Here is a 24,718-nt window from a genome sequence, read left to right as displayed (position 1 = left end):
TAGTAATTGGCTGCTGGCTGTCAGAAACGGTTTACTGAGAAACCCCACTTCTTTCCCACTACGCAATGCTAAAAGCAGCTTGGTCTAAACAGTCATAAAGTAAAAAATAAGTTACAACGCCTTACTCGAACTCAACAGGATTTCATTTGCTAAATAATATAGCTTCTCATAAAGTTGCTGCAGTTATTTGCGAAAGGCTTCTTTTGGATAACTCGTCAAACAATCCTACATGTGGCACCTTCGTTGCTTAAAAAGAGATATCTATAGCCATCTATTATGGAATAGACCAACGAGCACATATAGGTAGGTAGGTAGGTAGGTAGGTAGCCTATATGTTGTAAAACGTTGCTACAAGATAATGCCACAAATGGGAAAAAAACGCTACTGGTCTACAGTGACCATTATAGATAGCGCAAATGAATCAATGAAGAACATATAAACGATCTGTTATCATCAGTAATATACATTGCACTAAACATGAGACAGAATTAAATTAAGAGACAGAGCTGTTTCCAGGAAGGAAGTTTCTACTTGATAATTACTCTCATTTAAAAGGAATATTCTTTTCTATTTAAGCCTACATGCGGCTTGGTATTTCGATAGCTAAGCACTCCAAGTGAGAAACGCGAACTAGCGGTTCCCCTTCTTTGAGCCGATTAACTCCGTTTTAATTAACTCCGTCCGAGCCGATTAACTATTTAGATTGTCTGCGCAATATCTAATAACACTTCGAAGACTTTTAAGGAAAACGCCTGCAAAATTGATTGAAATATGTCAAGCAACGATCGTGGATTTGGTCTATAACAAAACAGCTTGCTTGCCGTTCTATCATCCGCAAATGTTTCGCCTCGACAAGCCAACTATCGAGGGAAAGCAACGACTTTTCTTATATAGATATAGATATGTATCTAAAGAGGTGCCAGTATTTTTAGTAATTTGTTATCTATCATCAGTCACACGTCTATGCATAGTCTTATGGTGATTATTATATGGGTATATAGGCATGCTCAGGAACGGTTCATTGGGGCATTAGTCCGGCGTCAAATTAGCTCAAATTCTCGGTTTTTTTTTTTTTTTTTCACAAATATATCAAATAAATGAGTCTGTTTCGAAAGCGAACAAAGAAGCCACTATATGTACTTGGATATAGATTAAGGTGGCTTGAGAATGGCATACGGACATGTGCCTAGGCCTTGTGTCGTACGGATAAAAAATAGCTGAATAAATTATGTGTTAGATAATAATACATCATCTCAAGCTAAACTAATTATCCTAAATCTACAAATGAGATAAACATTTGCTAGCTATTCGCTTGAAATCTATTGAGAGATAGGCAAATTACTGCACAGTTCATCGTGCAAGATACTAAAATAAAATACCACTCTCTCATATCCGTGTGTTAATGAATGTTTACGAGGCTACGTTTAGCTAAAACAATTTCATTTGAATTGAACGGCCGACTCGAAATGTTTTTTTCACTACTTTACTACTGATTTCTGCTACGCAACGCGAAGGTTTAGGATGGCGGGGAGCGTTAAGCTTAAATGCAGAATTACAAGACGGAGCGCGGACGATCGTCAACTATATGTCGGCGTTACCCACTGCTTTTCTTTGAAGCTAGAACGATTGTCGTTCTTTGTGTTTATGTTCAACGGAATCCATGAGGAAAGCAACAGATAGAGGTTCCGAGTAACAGTCGCACGCAATGCTGCTAAGCCTCGTGAACTCTAAAATGATAGATACGATAGCTTCTGGACACGAAATATATGTTTACATTTCTCGTCCAGAATAACTAATCTGGAATTCTATTGAAGTAAAACATCACACGGTTCATGGTATTATATATATACATATATGGCAAGTTCGTCGACGCGGAAGAGTTTTACAACGGACGGCGAATTGACGACTATACTTACACTGCAGAGCTGTTAGCATCTAAACTGAGAACAAAGAAAAAGCTGTGCGACATATTCAAGCAAAATCATTAAGATGCTCGTCAATTTACCTTAAGTCCATAATGTTATACCAGTTGTAGAAATGGTCTCAGGACGCTTTGTTACATATGTATTGTACAGCTGAAACCGTTCTTCTCAACTTTTCCATTTTCACAAGGCTCAATATATCATGAAATCGTGTTTTGAAGTATAAACCATGTCGTGTATAGCAATAGGATAACGGAACAGTTCTAGTAGATCGATAGATTAACAGAAACAGAGCAAAGGATTAACTACAACAAAACAGATAGGGTGATCGATGAAAGGGAATCAGATGACGTTTGCATGCTGGAGAGATGGTTAAAACCCGGTGATCTACTGTATTTCCTTATCTTCTCCTTTTTTTCACGGGTGCTTTTAGCGCCCGTGCCTTTGTCCGGGGTAATGCAAACTAAATGCGCGATATGAGTCAAATAAACTACTACAACAATGTTTTTGTAATTGAAATGAATTGCTACAGCAGGTTGGTCGGTTATCTGAAACAGGACCGTGGTAGTAGAAAATTCAATGAGATGATTGCAGTGGAATAGCGGCAGTGATGGCCAATGGCTAAGATATTAGGGTAGCCGCTCCGAACTTACACGTTCAGACCGAGCAGGTTTAAACATTTGAAACGTTTTATTATTAGAAAACAAAAGTTGTATTAGAATATTATAAAAGTGGCGCTAGCTAGCGTGCAGTGGATGTGTGTAGTGTGTAGCATGCGCAAAAGGGATTTGAGTCTTATCTGATCCCCAGTCCACAATGGCTAAAGGCATTTTTATGACACAGGTCGAATGGCGAGAACGTTTATTATACAATAAAACCACATTGTTTCTTTAGCCCAGTTATGAGGGACAACACACCACTTTTATTGACACAGTACAATCTTTATATTATTTATTAGAAAAAAAAATTGCGGCAAAGCTCACTGTCAGATACAGAAAATGCCCCAAAAAATAAGTCTTCTGCTTATTCAGTCAGCCAGTATTGACCGAGGGAGGGCTAGGAGAAAATGGCATCAATCATTGAGTAGGTTGAAAGTAACACTGGAGATCAAGATGGGATAACTAAGTGCAAGTCGTAAGCAAACAGTAGATTCTGCTACATACATTTTTCGTAAAAGATTATTCCTAGGTACGAAGAGGAATAGTCTTTCACATAAAATGTTTACGTTCGGCATCTTTTGTCACGCCGCAGACTTTCGGCCGATTTATAGAAAAGGACCTGACCTGCAAGATACATCATATTCAAACAAATGGAGCAGCACATTTCTCAATAAGGCATTTCGGCACGTATACGTATTAGAGAGAGATACATTGAAAGAGGCGAATTCAAGATACAACTTTAGCATACCGGTTGATCAAGAGCCAGTTGATCGTTTAAAATAGAAAGGAAGAATCCTGAACACACAATTTCCCTGCAGACAAACTTGAAGATAGTGCAATAGAAGTTGTTTTACAAAAATCAAAGAATCCTCTGATAGAGAGATCGATTTTCATTAAGCATCGGCAACAATACCATACCACCGAACAAGAATCATCAGGAAAAGTGTGCGCCTCAAGGACAAAGCCAAACGAGCAACGTATCAGCGGGGAGAAATAAATCCCTTGTGGGAGATGCAACAGAAAAAATAATTGCGGCCAAGGTTGTCCTTATTGGAATTTAGTATGTTCATCTTGTAATCGAAAAGGCACATACGAGAGCATAAAGGAATCCACGGAACAATATAACGATTTTCACGGTAATACTGAATGGCTATCACTAAAAAGGGAACGTGTACAAGACTGTCCACTATATCAATGCGATGATCCTATAGAATGCCTTGGAAAAACAGAGGTGGAAAAAAAAAACGAAGGTACTCGGCCTATGCCAATTTTACAGATCATTTCCTTGAATACCTCCACTTGGATTGACGTAGTCCATAAGGACGAGATAACAGAATTGTAACACCAGTGGACCACTGCATAGAAGATGCAGTGGAGTTAACCCACTAGGCTTGCCTGATTCAGCGTCGACGTATGATAGTGGTCGCTCGTTGGTGACTGCAGGAAGCTCATGTACGCCCGTTTGTAGATCCTCGAAGAACTAAACTATGATCCTTTCGATATATCCACTACGCCAAAGGCCGCGTTGGCAAATTAATGTGTAAGCAGAGCGAAACTGAATCGCTGATTGAGTTGAAGATTTGCTTGAGGTCCGTAAGGGTCCGAATGAAAAACGGCCGTTAGCTGCGGTAATCTGGGTAAAAATTGGGTACGCAGCGAAAAAAACACAACAGAACAAGGTAAGTTGCAATGTTAACATACTGGGAACTATACTAAATGAACTGCACTCATACTTACGCAACTAAAGAACGCGATATAGTCTATATCTCGGTATAGGGATGGTTGGCATTTTTTTTAGAGGATACAAGCGTAGAACAGGCCGTGGAAATCCAGACTAGACGTTGCTACCAAAATAAATGATAAGAAACACCTGCACCTGGTCCGCCGCGGTACTATGTGACTTGCAGCACGTTACGTCGAGTAATCTTGACGACTTGTCGCGCAAGGGTAATCCAGAAGTGCTGATGCAAAGCTAAAAAGATACTGTACTTATTCCAAAATGTGCATTAATTATCGCTAGATCGCTGGATCGCTAGATGAGATTTAACCAAAACAATGACAGGGTCTTTCTAATCCTAACCAAAATGCGGTCCTGGCATGATATGAGCCTTGACTTATAGAAGCCCATCGTTGTCAACAAACAGTGAAAATGAGGTGAATTCGGATCTTTGAGAAGGCCAATCACTAATTGTGATCGCCGTTATTTCTTCAGCTCAACATATTAACAGGTCATCGGAGATCAGTATCAACAATCGTTTGCCGCAGAGTGCAGTGTGTAACTTATCTGTCATGACACGAACGGTCGCTTCCCAGACGCTTTAACGATATAGATCGAGCAAAGGAACTATCAGAACGATGGGCACGGCGATTACATAAAATTTGTTATTCACGGAGTTGATGTTTTTAGCTTGCTATCACGTAGCTTCACTTGGGGCTTAACCACTGCCGAACGTCTGGAAACTTGATTGGCCGACGCGCCCGTTACATAGGTAGGCGTACTGGATACGAGGATGTCGCAAACTGCATTTCTACCTGAACAACAACTACCCGCCAGTAACCCATATAGCTAGCTTGCGAATTTTGACTCTAATGCATCGCGCCACAAGGCTTACGCGTGTCACATCGCTTGCAAGGGACACTAGGCTTCAAGCATGTCTCGTCGCCAGGATGCTACCTACAGAAGCGCGCACGGGCTCCATTTTGTTTCTTCATTGTTTGATGGCGTGTCTGCTATGATGGATTACTGAAGCGATGCGAAGACAAATGTTGCGGACTTCTACGACTAAGTACGAGCAAAGTCTGCGGCAAATATGAATCGCTGGCGACCCTCGATAACTTGCGGCCGCTGATTTTGTTGTGCCAAATCGGTCGATTAAATGAGTGCAAATGGGGTGCGATTTATACGTTGAACTGCAACTGCCAGGTCTCGGCTTACGTGTTGCGTGCAGTAATTGCTGCTGCTTGAGCATAATGCGACACCAGGTTCTTCGACATGCTGGTCTTCGATACGATCAGAAAAGTATGACAGGTGGCAAGTTTGTATCACAGGGCATATTGTTCAACTAATGTGCCGACAGCATCCATAGAGGATGAAGTGTTTCATATGATTTACTGGCAAATGATTCGCCAACCACGGCACAACGCATTGTCGAGATGAGTCGAGTGGAAACATGCTGGGGTTCCCCATTTATCTTTTCGTCAAAAAATTTCATAGTTGGTGTTATTAATAGCCAGCTTTTTAGTTACTGTTTTAGATGAATTCCAAAGTAGTTTTCGGTGACGTCATCGATTATTCTGCGCCTTATTCCCTGAGGCTGGGATGGGTTGACGCTGAGGGTTGAACGGCTGAAGACTGAATTGTTAACACTGTGTGTTAACAGTTCTGGGGTGTCGTCGCTACTACTAGTTTTGGCTGTTTGTGTATTTGCCTTTGCCAATTGCGATTCTCATGTCTTAAAGAGTCTCTTCAAATATGCAATACCCCGTAACACACGCTTACATTCATGTTTTTTTTTCCAGCCTTGCGTCCAAATCGCCTTCTTGTAGATTGCTTATCTCTTGCATAACCACTTCTTCTCGATTTAAGCACTGCGAACAGCTCTTCCAATTCTGAACGGTTGCCTGAAATGATAATCTGCCGAGAGCGGGCACTTATATTTATTGTCGTAGTACCATTTCGTCATTTAGCTACCGAAGAGCACGCTGAGACTTCGTTCACGTATTGCTGTGACATGGTTTGCTCGTGTCAACACGCTGTTTGTTTAGATCGAGGTACGAAGGGGGGTTAGAACGAGTTGTTTATGGAAGTTCACTACAGAGAGGAATCGAAGTTTGGTTCTTCTACCACATATAGTTACTTACGATGCATTATGAACGTTCAACGTAAAAAAAACAGTGCCAAGAATCGCATACTTATAGCACTGTACTACTCTGTCTAATATGATACGCCTATACGCGACCCTGATACGTGACATTACATTTATAGTCTGCAAAATTACAGAAAATACGCGACATTTTTTTCCAATTCGTAGCAATCCTTGATTAGGTACGCTATGTCATTGTCTAATTGAGTTGAATTCGAGTTCTCTTATCAAAGTTAGCTGGGTATTTTGATGGCTTGGCTACGTGTTGGGGTGTACTAGGGGAGTTGATGCGAGGATAGAGCTGGATAGTCGTACTCAGTGACGAGAATACGTCAAGCGTACCATTTTAATATGTTATCGTAGGTACCAAAAGGACGATTATGATTATTGTAAGACCTTGACAAACCGCACCCATCGAAATCGAGCTTATTCAACTCAGAAGTCGGACTTTTTCGACTGGTACCGCATCAATCAAAACTCAGTGAAGTAATTGACTATATAATTTGGACTATATATATATATATATATATATATATTCATAACTTTCACACTAGATGCTTCAAAAAAACCTCTCTATTAAAAGCCGAGTCTCTAGAACGCGGTTTTAAGAAAAAAAAAGCACGATTAAAAAAAATTAAGGAAAGAAATACGTTAATTAAGTTTTACGTGAAATACCTCGTATGGCTTGGGTTTACGCTCATCCTACGTTATCCTGTCACGATATAGCTTCAGCAATAGCTTATGCTAAATCTTACAAATGTATTTTTTTTTTTTATTTATTGATGTACCGACATTTATTACTGTTCTTGCTCTTGGGTCGTTGAAATCTCCATTTTCTGACTCGTAGCTTGTAACGAAAAAACAGAAATCATTTGATTTTTGCAAGTCTACCGTGGCTAAACGTAATGGAAGACCGTAAGAAAAATCCAGATCTTAATAAACGCTGTAAAAGTATTTAATACTTTGTAGGCTTCTCAGGGTATAGCACCCTTCACTAAACATAATAATGTTAAGTATTGAAAGTCAACTCGTTGTTACATATCCTTCCCGGGATCCCTTTAAAACAGAGTAATGCTCTGTTTCAACTAATCTATAGTTTTCGAAGCGTTAGAGGGTCAATTCGATGCGTTCGTTCTAGGAGGAGATGTTTTTAAGTCTAATCATTGGTGATGCCTGAACTTAAACACATAAATCGTCATGAATATCTTTAAGTTTTAATGATCATTCCTGTCGTGTAGTATGCATACTATATATGGATGGTGAAGCATAGCTGACGACCCCTAGCTGTTTCAGACAGAGGTTTGGCCGTCCAAGCCGCAACGCCGGTACGTAGATATAAGCATACAGACCAAAGTTTCGACACAGTATTCCGCGTTATGCTAGACCTTCGAATCTAACGACCTCGACCTTCACCGACACGTTCTATTTTCAAGAATTATCCGTTTAAAGTTTTGAAGATATTCAGTCCAGACATCGTGTAACTCTGCGTGTAGTCGTGCCCTTCGCTGTTATAGTATATCAGTTTTCGACTCATTCCGTTAGTCCCTCGCAGCTGTATTCTTTTTCGGGTTATTGTTCACTAGCGAAAACGACGAGCCGTTGGTTTAACGAATCACAAACAAGCGTCGGCAAAAACGTAGTTTTTGTTATAATTACCTTGTTATAAGTAAGCCACTTCCTGTGAATAATCCGCTAATGATCGGTCGGTGATCGCCACAAGTGCTTATCTTGAAAATCTGGTCAAAGATAAAAAGGCTCAACCATACCTATTTTGTACAACTATTCATAGCTCTGAAGCGCTCACATCTAACTTCTCTCTCTCTTTGTACAACTTTGCGGTTTTCGTACCCATTGATTTTCTTGCTCATGTACGCGCCGAGTCCGATTCAATTTTTCCTTAAATGCGCATTAAGGTTCGTGTTCTTTCCATCGACCGTTACTATAACCCTATCTATGGTTTATTCCTAATTAAAGCGATTATCTCTATTTATCCAACCTGCACAAGGCGCATCTGTATAACACTCTGTGTAATAACAGTTATCTGTTTCCCTCAAATTATGATATTTCGTATTGCGTATCCCTATTTTATTTACCATTCTCTTATTTCAAACGGGTTTCGATTCCTTTTCCCAACAAGCCGGTGCCAAGCTCAGGCTAGTTCGTATCATTGTTATTGTTGTTTCTATTGCAAGGCAAAATAACTTATCTATGGAAATATATATATCTCTATGGAATTGGAAACTACGTACGATCTTATCGAAACCATAGAGGTCTTCGATGGATTAGTGGGAACATCGATAGACAGCCACTAATATTTCGGCCGTCGTTCATTTCCTAATTCTTTGCGATGCTTTCTCTGCTAAGACTTGTGCACAGGCAAATCATAACTTCCTAACCTAGAGATCAGCGCAGATCCTCTCTACCGTCCCGTTTAAAGGCTTGCTCAAGCATAGGTACATTTCGACTACAATGAAAACCTCGACCGATAATGTAGTTTCACTTATTTGCGTGCTCACGAGTGGCGCTGCATCGAACGTTTCCGTCGTCCGGATGGTGCATTGAGCAAAATATGATACTTATTTCGTCTGCGGCCGGGTCCAGTGGCCCTCTCCGCTCCACTAGCAGATCAGCCACAACAACAACAACAACAACAACAAAATGGATGACCATGTTCTATCTTAGCACCCGACTTATCCGGACGGGGAGAAAGAAGGGATATATTTTATAGTTGGCCGATCTCCGCCGACAATGTTCGATTCATTGTATGGGAGGGCAACGGTGGCAATAACGATGAAGCCTTATCGTTTTTTTTTCAAATGCTTTATTAATATTATTATTAGAAGGTTCCTGCCAACTACGTTTAGCGCTGACCGTCTATTTATATCCACTTAAAGTTCAAGCAGTTTCGTAGCTATAGCTCTGCGCGGAGTTAAGCGACAGCTGTTGATACCAATACGGTCTGTGTGTTTGCCTGCCTTTCTGCGAGCAGGCAATGTACGAATCGCCACAGAGCATGCGCGTGTGTGAAAGGTTGTAGGAGAAGCTTTAGAAATGAGTGTCAATGAGTGTTAGTCTTAGAAGCCGGAGCCATGTTGGCACATGATTCGAACATGAGAGCGTGACCTGTTGCCGCTGCGACCTGTGATGATCATGATGTTATAGTTTTGTTCTCATCGTTTCAGTCGTCACCGAGCGATTGGTTAGTAGTAACTGGAACTATTGCTTAGTGGATCGTGATCTTTTGCTGCTTGGTTGACCCCTCGTTTATCTATCTACGGTTCATCTGTAAGCTGCTTTCTCTTGTTTCACTCGACCTATTGGAAGGGGGTCGACGTTCTCTTGGCGCATTACGCCAACTCTCCAGCACTGAGAGCAGACGGTATACTAGATGTGCTGATTTTCGCATCATCCTAACATCAGTGAATGGAGTGGACTAGAGGCGTGGGCGGCCGTGCAGGAAGTTATAGTGTGAAAAATCAGCTCCGTAACCTCGTGGAAACTGAGTCGATTGTCCCTTTACTCACTAGGGCAACGCTTGTTGTGGTTATGCCCTTGTCGTTGTTCTGTCAGCAGTAAGTTCTACCTTTTTCAACCTATCGGAATAAGTTGCACGAAGACTTCACACTCAAGCCAATATCGAGGTAAACTGATTGTTTGAGGGCTGAGAAATTTCGGTGTGAGCATGTCCGTTCAAATGTGTAGCAGTGATCGATCATATGTCGTATGCTGAGTTGAAGACTCAACATTACAACAGGATTTTACTATTTAGCTCTCAAAAAAAAAAGCTATTGGATAATATCGTATTGCTTGAGAGCTTTCGCAGCGCAAAGGGTAAGTTATAAACGAGGCACTCTCCATCCAATACCTCGTGCATAGAGGAAGCATTTTATTACAATTAATCTTACGATATCGTTTTATGTCCTCTTACTTTGTCGGTTTTTTTTATTTCGTGAGTTCAAAGGAATATCATCGCTTAATTCAACCATACAATGTAATGACAAGATACAATTTATTAGATACGGCCAAAACATTAATACTCTGATGCTATGAGAAAGCTTCATCTGGCTACGCAAGCCCTATCGTTTTGTTCGTCGCATCGTAGATATATAATATTGAGGCGCGCATCGTTTGTAAACATTGAAAATCATTTGTCACATCAAGTACTCGAAAATGAAGATATTGCCTTTATTGTAGGTTACAGTACGTGATGGGAAAAGTAATCTTGCCGAGATCTGCACGGGTACCGGTTACACGTCATGCTGAGTCAACCGCGCTAATAATTGTTGGCATCTAGGGAATGTTTTTATTAAAAGTATTATAAAGCGCTACTGCTTCCATAAACGTCTGTCCAAAGTTTATAAATGCATTGCCTCTGCAGTATTCATTTTGAAGCAATATGCCATACTAAGCTGCATAATGTTGCGGTAGAAATTTCGAACTAACGGTAGTTTATGCCCGTCTTGAGGATCAGATGTTATCATGACTGCTACCGTTGGTGTTAATCGATACTGCGGCGAGGAAGACAATCCCAGGTGTATGTATCATACAGTTTAGTATTTTGATTTTTATCTCAGGGTTCAGCTAATTCCTACTTAGCAGATATACTGACTTTGGTTCGCTTCTCGAGCCCGGCTAAAGCTGTTAGTAAAAAAAAAAAGTGATTACGAAGGTCTACTTAAACAACTTTCTATAGAAAGTTGTTGATACTAAACGCAATTTGCAAGCCTATTTCAGATTAAGATACCACATAATTTTATGGAATTGAAAAAAATTACATATTAATTATATGCGGCATTTTCCCTTACAAACAAATAACATTGATTGAAACGTTTATACCATTTCCGCCTCAACGTAGACTTGAACTGGGCTCAAATGCGTACCTCTATTGAGAGAGATCTCCTATCTCCTCCCTCTTATTTGTGTTCTTGTTCAGAGCTGAAACCTTTTTACCTTGGTGGTTTGCAAGTCATTTAGAGGGATGACTATCGGAGCTATGATAGTCACCACGTCTTCAAAGGTTAGAACAGTCACGGCTATTTACAGGACCAGTCGTTGGCTGTTGATAACCATTCCTGGGGCTATGCGTATAGGTTATTTGCCACCAGATAGGGTTGAGGGTTTCTTGCAAAGACATCGCGAAATATCAACCTACTCCGCGATGTGACGTTAAAATTTAATGGACGCTCATATAGCCAAAGTAAAATGAGGCTTGTCATTTCCATCTGTTGTGACTATAACGAAATCAAATTTTACTTTAAAATTGTTATTCTAAATAGTGGCAGAGTTGCAAACACATGCGCATCCGTCGATGGGTTTAAGAGGTCCAGGTAGTTATACAGCCCATTTCCTTGTAGTTTTTTTCAACAGACACGCTTTGTCGTTAATTAAGTTTTTCACAAAAATAGAACAAATTCTTGCCTATAGAAAATTGGCTCTAAAATCGATTAAGTCTAATAACGAATCCACAAAACGTATTTGGCGTTTTACATTGCGGTCGCTAGAGTACAATCTACATTAATACAGCTTTTTTTTTCTTTCGCTAACATGATACCCAGTCAGCATGCCTTGTGCTACGTACGTTTCATGTTGGGCACATGACGTTCATGTACCCAACATGAAAATCGAACCAAAGCAGATGTCTCGATTAGTTTGACCCAGTTGATCCATATCACTTACGAAAGGTAAATTCGATACGGGAAACTTACTTTCTCTGTTAAGTCAAATCAAATCCGTGCAAACTTTTTCTTATATGCGGCTAAATCGCATGATTTATAGTTTTACTAATCTCGATATTACTATTTTTCTGTTCATAGTAAAATGTATTTGTAAATCTTCATCATTCAAAATAGATCCTATTGAATAAACTTAATCCTAAAACCAACATTCCTATACGCTGGGGAAAGCTCTAACCGGGTACCAGTGAGAGCGGGACGAAAGCTGCTTTAATATATACATATATATTAGAAAGGTTGCTGAATACGGATCAAGAAAGATTCCGATTCAGGATTAAAAGGTAAATCAGCTTGTACAAATTTCTTGCCAATGGCTAAGGCGGTAGATAGGCTAGCTTTATGAACCAGCTTTAGATAAGTCGACAGTTCTCTGAAAGCGAGAAAATACCTTACCTATAGCGAGCTATAGCGAGGGGCAATATAGGAATGGAAGCCGCATGGCTATAAGGCCGAGCTCGTGCACCTCATGTGTTTACTCATAGTATACAAAGAAACTTCACAGCTAAAACGCGTGAGGTCAAGAATCGCGAAGGAAAATATAATAACCCATTTAACAGAAGCTACCGTATCGGAATTTCATTACGCCGCAGTGCTTCGTAGAACGAAAAATATTTCGTAATAAATACACACTTAATATAATACGATAATTTTATAAGTATAAGAAGCATGACGCTCATGAAACGATCATATCTACTAAGAACGAATGGTACCACGTTATTTGAGTTGGAAAGTGTGGAGAAGAGGCTCTATGTTATTTTGACGAAAAGCTTTTATTTAGATGCCTTTTTGATGTTACGAGTGACAGTTTTGATATATGTATTTAAGCAAAAGTAGCAGATTCCGGTAACATATGTAACTCAAAATTTTCAAGTAACAGTAAAGAGTAGTATTTATAATCCATGAATCTCTGGCTTATGAATAATTATAATATCCTATATTACTACCTAGTTACTATCTATATTGTACTGTGAACTTTCAGCATAAAATTAAAGTTAGACAAACAAAAGTTGTGATTACAAAATGAGTTGGAGTTATTGCGAAGCGCATCTGTGTCAAGTTGCTTTGTTTTGCAATGCCACTCCAGTGAACACGTACTGGAACCTGTTTACGGATATACGTCACGCTTCGTACTACTCGTTCGTATTCTGGCTAACATCTCTTCTGGCCAGTAAACGCGATGTAGCATTTTATGGGAGTTGTAACAAATAGCTTGATCTAGAGTCTAGAAGGGTACAAGATACAACGTTTCAGCTGCCCATATGAAACGTATTCGCTTTCGCAACATACGCTGTATATATACGTACGCTGTGCTATCTGCCAATTGATGGGCGATATCTGAAGGGTTATCATCTGATGTCTTGATTTTAGCTAAACGCTTAATTTTCATTATGTAATGTGTATTCATAATACATCTACCAAGAGGTCAGGTTAAAATTAGACGCTTCGGAGAACAATAGCCTTACTGAAGAGACTGCTTATCAAAATGATGACTTTCTATTACGTGGGACATTAACCTGGGCGGATAAGATGGCATGTTCTTAAAAATTTCAGTTTCTTGTTATGATAGGTTGGTGGTTCAGTAAAGTATCAGAATGCAAAAGTGAGCTTAATGGAATTATCGGCAAATTAAGTTAGTCAAAAACTAAAGGTGAATAGTGATAATGGGTCGCCGGGAAATCCAGGCACGGAACCGATGCCTTTAAACAAGAAAACGTCACCGTTTATTAGAGCTATCTTTAAATTGCGTCAATGCTTCCGATGTTATCAGTCACCATTCAAATTAAGTTCCGATCATTGGGCTCCGCCTTCCTGGACGACTTCCTGGACAAATCCAACCTATTCGTATACTTTACTCCTGGAATCACCTATTGCCGTCTGTGAGCAGCATAACAGAGCGCCTGTCATGTCAAAGCCTATGGAAGAACTCACACCATTTCGCCTTTTTCAACGCGTAAGAAGTACGGTTCAACGGTGTAATTCCATTGGACCCAGTCATCTGCAAAGCTACTCCGAAATTCCTAGGTGAGGATGAATTGGCTTCTTTAATGCAAATGTTCCTAAACGCTCTTTAGTTGAAACAAACAAACTCTGTCAGAAACGAATTGACAGGTTTGCCTCTCAGAGCAATATGCCTAGGACTATTTCGCAGTACCCTGTTAAACGAACTTGAGAGTATCTCATGTTTATTAACCACTATCCGTACATATTTTAGAATACGAAACAATATCATAGTAATTCTCCAGCAATCACAGTCACCTTATTCGTAAAAAATATATAGCAGAACTGCATCGACAGACAACAGTGTTAGTAGGATAGTGAGCACACGAAGTCATAGAAGTAGGTGTGCAAGGCAGGGTGTGCGTCATCTAGCAATATATAGCGCTACCAGCCTCTTTGCTGCACAGCTTTTCAACGAATTACATTTGTTATTCTATGACAACAACGACAAGTATTTATCAAACGTTGTGTAAACAAAACCGTATTGCTATTTTTTTTTTGGCAAATAAATATAAGTAGACGGCACTTATCTGATAACCGGAGCCGTCTGTGGATAGAAACTCGCATCCTATAGATAATTGCGACAAAACATTTTTTAGTTAGTGAGGGTCCTATTATTACTCACTGTTCGAGTCATACGGACAATAAAGCTATCGGTTAAAATTATATCAAAGTAGTACGCTGTCCAATTTTTATGCATACTGGGATTGTGGGTGTCGCGCTGGCGGGTACGCGTTAATTTAGTCGTTATGCGCCAGTGAGGCACTTGCTTTGCCAGTCTGATTTTTACCCTCCTTCTAGTTACCGCCGACTTCTTTGAAGTCATCTTTCTAGTTATCGCTGCCTGTTATCATCATCACTTGTCTAGGATCATCAGGGTATATAAAGACAGCAGTTTGAAGAGCATAGCTGGTGTTGCCATCAGACGGCGTTCTCAACCTCCCTATTATTATTATTATTATTATTATTATTACTAGTAAGTTATTTATTTTGCAATAGAAGATTCGACTACTTTCGTATAAAATGCTATCTAATTATCAACTGCCCAAGTAAAAAGTGGGCCCTATTTTCACGTGTGTCGTATTGTCCGTTGGTAGACGCGAAGGCGGAAAGCGTGCGCAATTGAAAACCTGAAAAGTGAAGGAAATGAATACAAGCGTCCTTGCTTCCCAAGTTACTTCTTTGTCGAGATTAACATTCTCATCAAGCACGCGGTATTCTAATAAATCAGATACGGCCTTATTTGGGTTCTAGCTAACGGTTGTTTATCAAGCCCGTACCGGTTCGGCGACAAACTCTCCCCTTCCACCTGGTTATATACATACACAAAAATCATTTGCTGGAGATAGAGAAATTGTTATATGGCACGTAGCACATCAGGGCTACAAATCTATGTACCACACCGAGTGCTCGTCACGAACTTTGTTCTACACACCACTCGAATAGGTGCAGTAATAAAAGAAGCTACATCCCAATTATAATTTTATTATTGCATTAGTGTCAAGATCAGATTTTTGCTGAACTCGTTTCTTGATCCGTTCGGTTTATTATTTATGGCCGTTGCAACTAGTCTGTTTACGATTTCCAAATGTACGAGAAAAGATAGCTATCGACTCGCCTATCCTTAATCAGATTCTGATCAGAACAGAACCGGAATCCTCGTACGAAGCATCACTTGGAAGCTTGAGAATCGATACTAGAAAAGCATATGTGTCTATGATAGGTAGCCAGCCTATAAACAAAGGACCGAGTTTACTGCTTGCTAGAAGTGAATATGAGGTTAGACCTATGAACGAAGAAACAGGTCGACCACAAGAAATAGTGGTATCGCTTTAATCTGAATGGACGCCTGAATCACATGGGGTCACAGCACCAACAACAACGCAGTCCACCATAGTCATCGTAGTCATCGTCACCGTCGTCAGTAGCTGTACCGTTGGTGATGATAATAATGTTAGTAACGCGCTTTACAGTTCGGTCAAGTGCGTTTTTCCCCCCTAGCCCCCACCTACACCTTCAAAACGTTCTCCTCCACGTTTAGCAGCATTCAGGTCATTGGCGACAGAAATACCAACCAGATAGAAACAAGCAAGCTACGATAATCACTACCAAGCAGCTAACGAACTGCTACCGTTCTCCTGGAAAACTGGGAATGGACTAGGAAGCAGTAGACCTAAACAACATTCAACAACGCAACAAGAGCATAATGCAAAGTTACTTCCCAAGAAGACCTGATAACCTTCTAAATAAAACGAAAACACTACCACGTGAACTATACATGAATGCAATATAAGAGCTCAAAGCCTTCTCAGAACAATCAGTTAACCAGCCGGCTAGCTAGACAATAAAACGGTCCAACGTGGTCATATTTAAACACTTACATTATATTATATAATTATCGTTGTAACAAATTCACCTAGGCATATAAGCTTCAATATTGTACGTATATCATGCATCGTTCAAAACAGTTGCCGGCAGTTCTATAGCCAGAGAATGAGATCACTTAGGTTACTTAGTCTTACTATTCGATCGTAACGTAATCTTTCTGATTGATATGTTCTTATCGGCCGAGACATCGCAGGAGCTAAATTACCCCGACAGTAAAGTCAGAGCAAAGGCGCAAATTATTGAATTTTTTTTATTCACACGTGTCGTATGGTATGTGCTTTAAGCAGGAATCCGCGGTCTCCCTTAACCAGAGATGATAATTGCTACCAGGGGCAAATTTATGCTTATATAACGTAATATAAATAAAGGATTATCAAGAAGCATTGAGATGCCTTTGCTAAATATGTGTTGTCCAGTCAAATTGGCTCTGTAATGCAATTATTTGTATAGCTCTCTTATGCTACTGTTGCACACAGAAAATAAAATCAGTTAATCACGTTCGGAAAACCAGAAACGAGTAGTAAGGATTCGCGAGTAAGTTCCGGTGACTACCACTAGCGTTTTTAATGTGACATAAATCCCTTATTTTGTTAGTACCGTCGGTGTTAGGGGGCATCAGCAGTCGCCGAGAAAAATCGGTACTTCTTTTAGTGCTTTGCTAAAGCAACAGGTGGATAACAGAGTTATCGACGTCCGGACTGCCGGATGACTGCTATAACCGGGCAGCGTGGGCGGAAATCGCGTTCCTTCAATAGAGCTAATAGAATTGACACCCTTTACTGTTTGAATTAGTCTAGGGCTTCCGTGATCCCAGTTAGCTGTTGTAATTTGTACCATTATCGTCGTCTTTGTTGCAACGACGGCAGTGTAGCGGGACTTATTTGAACCTGTATGTCAGGTTGGGGACAAGGGTGCAGCGAAAGGTGATCTTGGCAAAGTTTTCTAGATGTTTTTTTTTTGCTCGCAGACCCTGCGAGAATCCATTCTGATCGATGTCAGCCTTTCGGCTTAATACGACTTGATGGAGCCTTTATAAAATGGCCCGCTTCTGATGGAGGCCTATAGAAATAGTCTGAGATCATGGCTCTCATTCGATCAAGGCCTATAGGTAGGCCTACAATGTAATAGCATATATCGACTCACTAACCGCGTCGTTGAGGTGAGATTAACCTTGTTGGAACTGTCGTCAGGGTCGCTATGAAACGCCATTACAATTTTACATATGACGAGTTTGGCGAGTAAATGGGAGTATCTCAATAAATGCTCCTACTTGTACACCAAACTAGCAGGAAGTGGGACGATTTCGAGAATTGCTGGTGCTACGGCATAAAACATTAGTAAATACGTGGTGCCGTTAATAATCTACGCTTTGCCAAACTTGCTTCCCGCATTCTCGTGCAAAAACGTTCGTGTCCCTAAAGAATCCTTCTTTTACATCGTCAGCGCAGGTTAGCAATGTGCCAAATACTTATTGTGTCTGTGTTTGGTAGTGTAGCATCATGTGACACTGTTCATCGATGTCACCGACACTGCCTCTACCGCACGAATCTGGATTTGGACGATCGAGGCGACCAGCTCGATCAGCCTCCCATCATGTAGACCGCTTTGCTTAGCCAGTAGACCTACGGAGACAACGCACGGTCAGTCTGTCGGCCGGCAACTATGTCCTGTTTGTTGGGGCACTCAAACAGTAAACACGAACCAGAGACCCGTTTGACTTAATACTGCTATTACTACTGCTATAGCCATTGCTCTTAGGATCACGATGTTGGATCAGCTGTCCCTTTGTCTGTAATTCATTGGTTTTCACTTTTTTTGTCTGTGGTAACGACAAGGGGCGCACGCGCTCACGAATGCTGACAGCGTCGATGGGATAGCCGTAGCAGCGGCACTACCCTTCGTTGATGTTGCCGTTCCTAAGGTGAGTTGCTCGGCTGCCGCGGTCGTGGTGTCAGCAATATCGACATAGACGAAGATCATGAAAGGGAGTCGCTCGCGCGGAGAGGGTGGCAATGAAATTGGTGGACAGCGACTAAGACAGCATGTACAAGCATTTGACGCTGCACGAGCGGTCCATTAGCGGATTGCGCGTCTACAGCATCATTTGTCGTGCATCGTAGTGATCAGTGGGCATGCTGTACGGCTTTATACACGCCATCAGTACCACCGCTACCAGCCACGGTAAAGCGAACTGACGTTTATGGGACGATCAGTGGCTGAGTACCACCAACGCCGCAGCACGATCACGCGGCGATGCTGGCGATCTAGCAACAGCTAACAGCGTAAGATCATCGCTAGGTCTCTGCCAACTGTCCGCCCGAAATCAAGCGAGCGCCCCCTGGATAACAGCGACAGCGAATTTGACCATGTCGATAATTGCCTCGGATACTGTTGGTCTTCTATTCCGTGCGATAATGGCACCGACAACGACATGTGCAACTGCGTATGCAGCAAACACCGATCTGAAAACGTCGGCTCACACGAAAATAGAATATTATTATGTTAGATAGATCGAACGATGGGTTTTCTGCATTCTGCATGTAGAAGCGTTTGTGTTATGATGTTGATGACAGGGACGTCGATCACGACGATTGCAATAATGCTGAAAAGGTGATGTTGATTCGCAACGCTCAGTGAAGAGGAAGTGTAGCCTCACGGCCGGATTTGAGTGTTGAAAAAAGTGAACTAGATAGATACTGCTGACGAGCGAAGCGCGATGAGGGAAAGGAGTACTTGTTAGCGACTATCTTAATGGAGTATGCGTGAGTAATTTAAGTCTTCACATTGGAAGGAACAACCAGACTCGAAGATGTCGGGATCAAGAAGAACTTTAAGCAGTCTATGATGACTTCTTTAAAGAACTTTCCTGTTAGTGCCAAGGAAGAGTCAAGCAAATGTGAGTTAACACATTCTTCGTTAGATGCTACCGAAACAGTCGGTCATTAGTTTTCTGAAGGCTCAAATATATCAAAGCAGAAATCTTCACTGTAGCTCTCAATTTCTCTCAAGCATTTCATTCAGTTAGAAAAGATTTATTTTAATTGAATTAATTAGCCAACTGAAATGACTAATAGCGCGTTTTTAAGAGGCGCTATTAGTCATTTCAGAGCTTTAGGTTTAGAAAAGAACATTTGGACATGGAACATGGAAAATGTTCATTATAAATTGATGTAAGAAGCGTTGGGGCGGCCTCAATTTTATTTGTAGTTCTGTATGAGTTTACGCATTGCGTTTTCGAAGAAAGAAGCATTTGGAGAAACAAGTTGTCGGCTTCGCGGGATTTGAGTGAAGGTCTGTCCTTCACCGTGAGCATAAAGATAAAGCTAAAAACAGATTGTCGAATATTTACAATCTAACTATATGACATTCCCGCACAAAACAGGTTCTGGTTATTGATAGTAGCTTTTGCCATTTTTAAATCTCGTCAAATGAATTTGGGTTCGTACAATGTGTCTGCTGTTACCTTAATACTCGCAGATAGTGGGCTGAATATGAAGAATGAGTATGACATTAAGCGAAGGAGTATTGCTATTAGCTATGTGTAAATTTTTTTTACGTTCCTTCTTGAAAAAATGTCGCTGCATCGGCAGTATAATTTCAATAACAAATCCAATTTAACACTATGCAGTTTCGCATTTCGTTCCATGTTCTATATAAGACGCTTGTGATCAAAGGTGATCACTAGGCTTTTAAACTCCTTGATGTTTTCTCGCAACGGTAATCCATAACTCTTTGCCCATAGCATTTCTTTCTCGCTCTTTCTTCATGCTCACTGTGGTCGTACATCCTAGGATGTTAATTAAAAAGAACAGTGGTGTTATCAAAGGCAACTGAATCATTTTTTTCATAACTTTCAGGTTAACAGATGCATGTGATGTCTTGAATTGTTCGACATGCGCCTTGCCCAAAACGAGCATAGGCTTCTTCTACTTTATACTCAGGTGTTTTTGCAAGTTTCCCTTGTCCACTCACTAAGGGAGGATACTAGACTGGGTTAAGTGCGTCACTGTTTTTACCAGTCTGCAGAACACTTGTTGTACAGGGCATAAGGCTACCCCCATAGAGCAAATAGATCATGAACGTTGCTTCAGTAAGGACGGATGGCGCCATTTTCACGGCGTCGTCAAGCGGTTCCAGTAGCAGTATAAGAAGAGAAGAAGTATTAATAAAACAGCTTTTTTTTTTTCCAGTGGTTCCCTCCTCTTCTATATGCGGACGAGTTTTGCCACAAGGAAGGTCTTAAATCCGTTGTCTACCCTGCACGGGCCCTTAACTAGACCAGCCACCCTCTACAGTACTGGCAATGGAAATGTCTAGGAATAGGACGAACGAAACTGAGGTTACAGCGTGGACGGATATTTGCCATGAGACCATTGTAGTCCTTCTTGTTGTATATGTCCTAAATGCTGGCTCAGAGGCGGTGGCGGCAACGGGACTGCTACTATTTGCCTTCTGGTGAATGGATAGCAGCGTTCGCGGCGTTGTAGTAGCGGCGATATTGTTGAGGCCGAGTCCGGTCGCCGCTAGGTCGGTCACTTTGATTGCGCGGTGCAGCAAGACTGCTACCTATTGCGGCCGATGGTATGATGAAAGAGCAACAGGCCTTCCAGGCGTCGCTCTTTTGTACCCTTAATAGCCGCGCTAAGTCTTATAACAACACTAAAAATTCCTATATTTCTCTTATGCATAGCGCTCTCTTCATACGTTATTATCGGTTAGGCGGAGGGCAGCTCAGGATGGCGGATCCTTTGATAACGAATATCCAGGAGGACGACGAGTAGCAGCGTACTACTATTATTACTAGCATTATGCTGCTTGATATCATATTGTATCATTCAGTGTTGTTCCCTTCCTTCCTTTGTTCTCAGCGATCTCATTTCATTTTCTTTTGTTAACGCGTAAGGAAAATCCGCGTAACACCAGTAGCCGTAGTACGAGGGATAGCCATTTCCTGGATTCGACAGAGCTCCAAAGCCCCAATTCCCCATTGCTGCCAACAGCTCCACTTCGACTCGTTGATCTTCTTTTTGCAATGCCTTCTGCTTTGTTCGTGGATACAGATAACCTGTTTTTTTTCGCTCATTTAAGGCCTCCCAAGACCCTCTGACTCCCTTCTTTTTATTCTACTAACAGCTGACTCGGCGTTGTTGGTGCTGGAGTAGACGGTGTCTTGTTCTTGCTGACCTATCGAGTATCGAAAGCAAAAGACTCTTTACGGCTATTTAATGGGATCATCTCAATTTAGGACTACAAAGAGTTGTAGGGGTCAGACTAAGGAGTTATCGAAGAGGATGCTCAAGATTGCCGCCACGCTATTTCGTAGTAACTTCAATGATAGAGCAAAAGTTGGTTAGTATGCATTTATTATACACTACAAAAGACAATTTTTTTTTAATGGATCGTTAATTTCAACAATTAGGATGAATGGGGGCCTCATATATTATAAGGCTTTTAAGCTTCTGAGCACCCCGTACTAGTGTTATGCGGTACTCGAATCGGGTTGTCCTGTCGACTTCTATGGTCCTTGGCTTTATTATCGGAGGGCTTGAGACTGGTTGGGGATGAACAACTCATTCACATTACCACTGCTTCTACATCTCTGCTTTCTGCTGTATGTTGTCTTCGAAGCGATCTTCACAGCTATCACCGTAAATCTTGTCAAATTTTGCTGCGACTTAGTTCAGCCTCCTTACTGGGGTGCTGCTGATATTGCTGCAGATCCTTTGTTGCACCGCTGTTAAGGTTAAATGCTGTGGGGTGAAGAGAGACGCGTTGACGGCAGCAGTAGCGGCATGTCATCTGCGAAAATTCTTCGCCCGGTGTCTTCTTTCTTCCTTTCTCAACGGCCTTTCTTTACCCGATACAAATTCATCAAAGTTTAAGTTTAGGGTGACGGTAAGCCCGCCTAAGGTCCCACTAAGGCCTGGCCTCATCGAAGGCTCCAAAAGTCACCACCATCCTCAAAGTACGTTCCAGAAATCCTATAGAGTCCCTCTTTTTTGTGTACGTTCCATCTATTCAAAGTCACCGTTGCAGCTTCTAACTCTTCTCACGGTCCGGGCGTAAACTAAGTAAAAATTTCTTTAAGTCATAAGCGTCGAGGTTGAGGTGCGATGGCCGTGTGGCGACAGTTAGCCAACCCTAGAAAAAATACAGACAAATTATATATTATAGTTGTGAAGGCCTAGGTCGATGAAGTTAGTCGATGTAAAGAACGCTACCATGGATTGCGTCCAACTAAGGTTTCATCAGAAATCGACGTATTCCCAAAGACACCCGGACGGATCCCCGCATTATCTAGTGTTGTGGTTCAGCAACTAGGAAAAGCCGAGGGAGCTTTTGGTATATCATACATCGAGCTAATTCTTGTTTGCTGTGCTTTCACTGCTTCAATGGCTTGATAGTCGGTGAAATCTGTGTACCATGTTGCAAACAGCGAACGAAAACAATAACGTTTTGCCGGTAGGTTGGGAGGCTGTCCGAATTATTATACAGAAAGACATTGCCGCCTGAATGTGGAGTGGTGTGCTCGTAGGACCGGCAGCAGAAATATGATAGCCCTTTGCTGCCTTCTGGTCAATAGTAGAAGGAAACAAATGAAGCCGCCTACGTTAGTGAAGACAGTGAATAACAGGTAAAAAAAGAACAAAATAGTCTTAAGCCTATTACCAGAATCGACGATTCATCTAAAGATGAATTTGTATACCTAATTAGTTGTCGCCCATCGGTCACGATTGGAGTATGAAAAGCAAAAAAGGCCTTAAACCATTCGTTGTGTTCGAAGCAGGCAGGAATTCTATTTGCATTTTGCCTATTACACGAGTTACTTTTGTCCTTACGTGAATACTCCGTTTGACTGTCTTAGCTAAGGAACGTGTTCACGTGCACTTAAAATACTACAGGTAATGCCTAAATGAGACACTTTGCTGCATTTAAATAGTATTATATTTGTGTTACTAATAAACGTACGCATGTTTGGCGTATGGTGGCAGTTTATTTGATTTCAAGAACAGGAACTACCAAAACCAATTTTTCAGTGTTAAACCAATGAGTAGAACGTGTGCCTAGAATGGGTTGATATGTAGTGGCTGGACACACAATCCATCATCTACCTTGCAGTAATTTGCGTTTACAAATGAATTAGTTACAAATGAACATCACTGATAAGGTTAACAATGATGAATTTCTTTATATGCCTTATGGGTCGTTGTGTCGTTCGAATTTCCCTTTCAACGTATGTATTTCATTAGTGCTTATTTAACTTAACATATTGTTTTAATAGCATTCCCTTACCGATCGGATATATCGCCGACCTGAGGAATCGACGTTGAAACATTCCGCGCTTCGCTCACCTTTTTTATTCCACTTCAAGGCTCCAATAGCTGAGGACATGTTTGTGTGTTATACAATACTTTGGTGACTCATAACAACATTTTACTGTAGTTTTCGCTAGAAATTTGCTTTTTCTGTATTTCCAATCGAGTAATTGTGGCTACGTTTTTCTTTGTTGCGCGCGCATAACCCAAATTGTCTGGCACAAAAAAGCTGTCGTACCATGAAAGATTATGTATCTCGTTCCGAAAAGCAAAGATAGATATTCCTTCAACTAGCTTCCATTGAGCTTCTGATGGAAACCGAATGTACGAAAAAAGGCGTCGACTCGTTTTACATATAAACCAATTAGGGAAAACTTTAACCATATACCTATTGCGGCCGCATCAGAAAAATGAAACATCGAAAAGGGTACCGATAGCCGGACCAAAGAAGTGAACAACTCCTGCACTATCGTGCTGTCAAGTTTAAGAGAGAGACCCCAGTTTCCCTTGCTGCTTGTGGTGACAAAATTGCCCCTGCCTGGCTCTCTTGTTGCGCTGTGCAAACACAACCAGTGGAGTATACTTTTCTAAATTTGCTCACCCAGCAATCGTTGTCTCACCATCTGGTAAATTACAACATTCCAGATTCTCCGAAGGTTTTTTATGTGCCGACCGTACTCTTTCGTCACCCTTCTCTTCGTCTCTTTTGGCCGCCGTCGCCGCTGGTCATTCCGTCGGCGGCTGAGTTTTTAGTGCCAAATTATTTGATTTTTGGCCTTGATTTCATATCGGACGAAGATAGAAGCAGACGCTAGCTGAGGCGTTCAGTATTAGCCACAG

The 24,718-nt window shown here is 41.2% G+C and overlaps 1 protein-coding gene and 1 long non-coding RNA gene across 5 annotated transcripts in view; one reads left to right on the top strand and one right to left on the bottom strand.

Annotated features, from left to right (window-relative positions):
- The window catches only part of LOC111255399 (O-acyltransferase like protein-like), a 132,263-nt gene that overhangs the window by 26,094 nt on the left and 81,451 nt on the right, over positions 1 to 24,718 (top strand). Inside the window, exon 1 of one of the 4 annotated variants that reach the window (XM_086977022.1) lies at positions 9,534 to 10,275. The exons of 1 other annotated variant lie outside the window; for it this stretch is intronic. In XM_086977022.1, the coding sequence (XP_086833148.1) occupies positions 10,161 to 10,275 (115 nt within the window). In that variant the 5' untranslated portion in view covers positions 9,534 to 10,160. Of the gene's footprint in view, positions 1 to 9,533; positions 10,276 to 18,637; positions 19,459 to 24,718 lie in introns of those variants that run through there. 2 more of the 4 variants (XM_022817339.2, XM_022817358.2) reach the window with 2 other exon arrangements.
- Positions 2,843 to 8,995, bottom strand: LOC147758360 (uncharacterized). The gene is made up of 3 exons (XR_015318764.1): positions 8,694 to 8,995; positions 6,081 to 6,215; positions 2,843 to 4,214 (listed from the first exon to the last, which is right to left on the bottom strand). It is a non-coding gene; the product is annotated as an uncharacterized LOC147758360 (long non-coding RNA).

The sequence above is a fragment of the Varroa destructor genome, unplaced genomic scaffold (genome assembly GCF_002443255.2).
Source record: "Varroa destructor unplaced genomic scaffold, Vdes_3.0 BEIS01000001.1, whole genome shotgun sequence".
Lineage (NCBI taxonomy): Eukaryota > Metazoa > Arthropoda > Arachnida > Mesostigmata > Varroidae > Varroa > Varroa destructor.
Note: the sequence above shows the minus strand (reverse complement) of the source record. Positions and strands in the feature narration are given on the sequence as shown.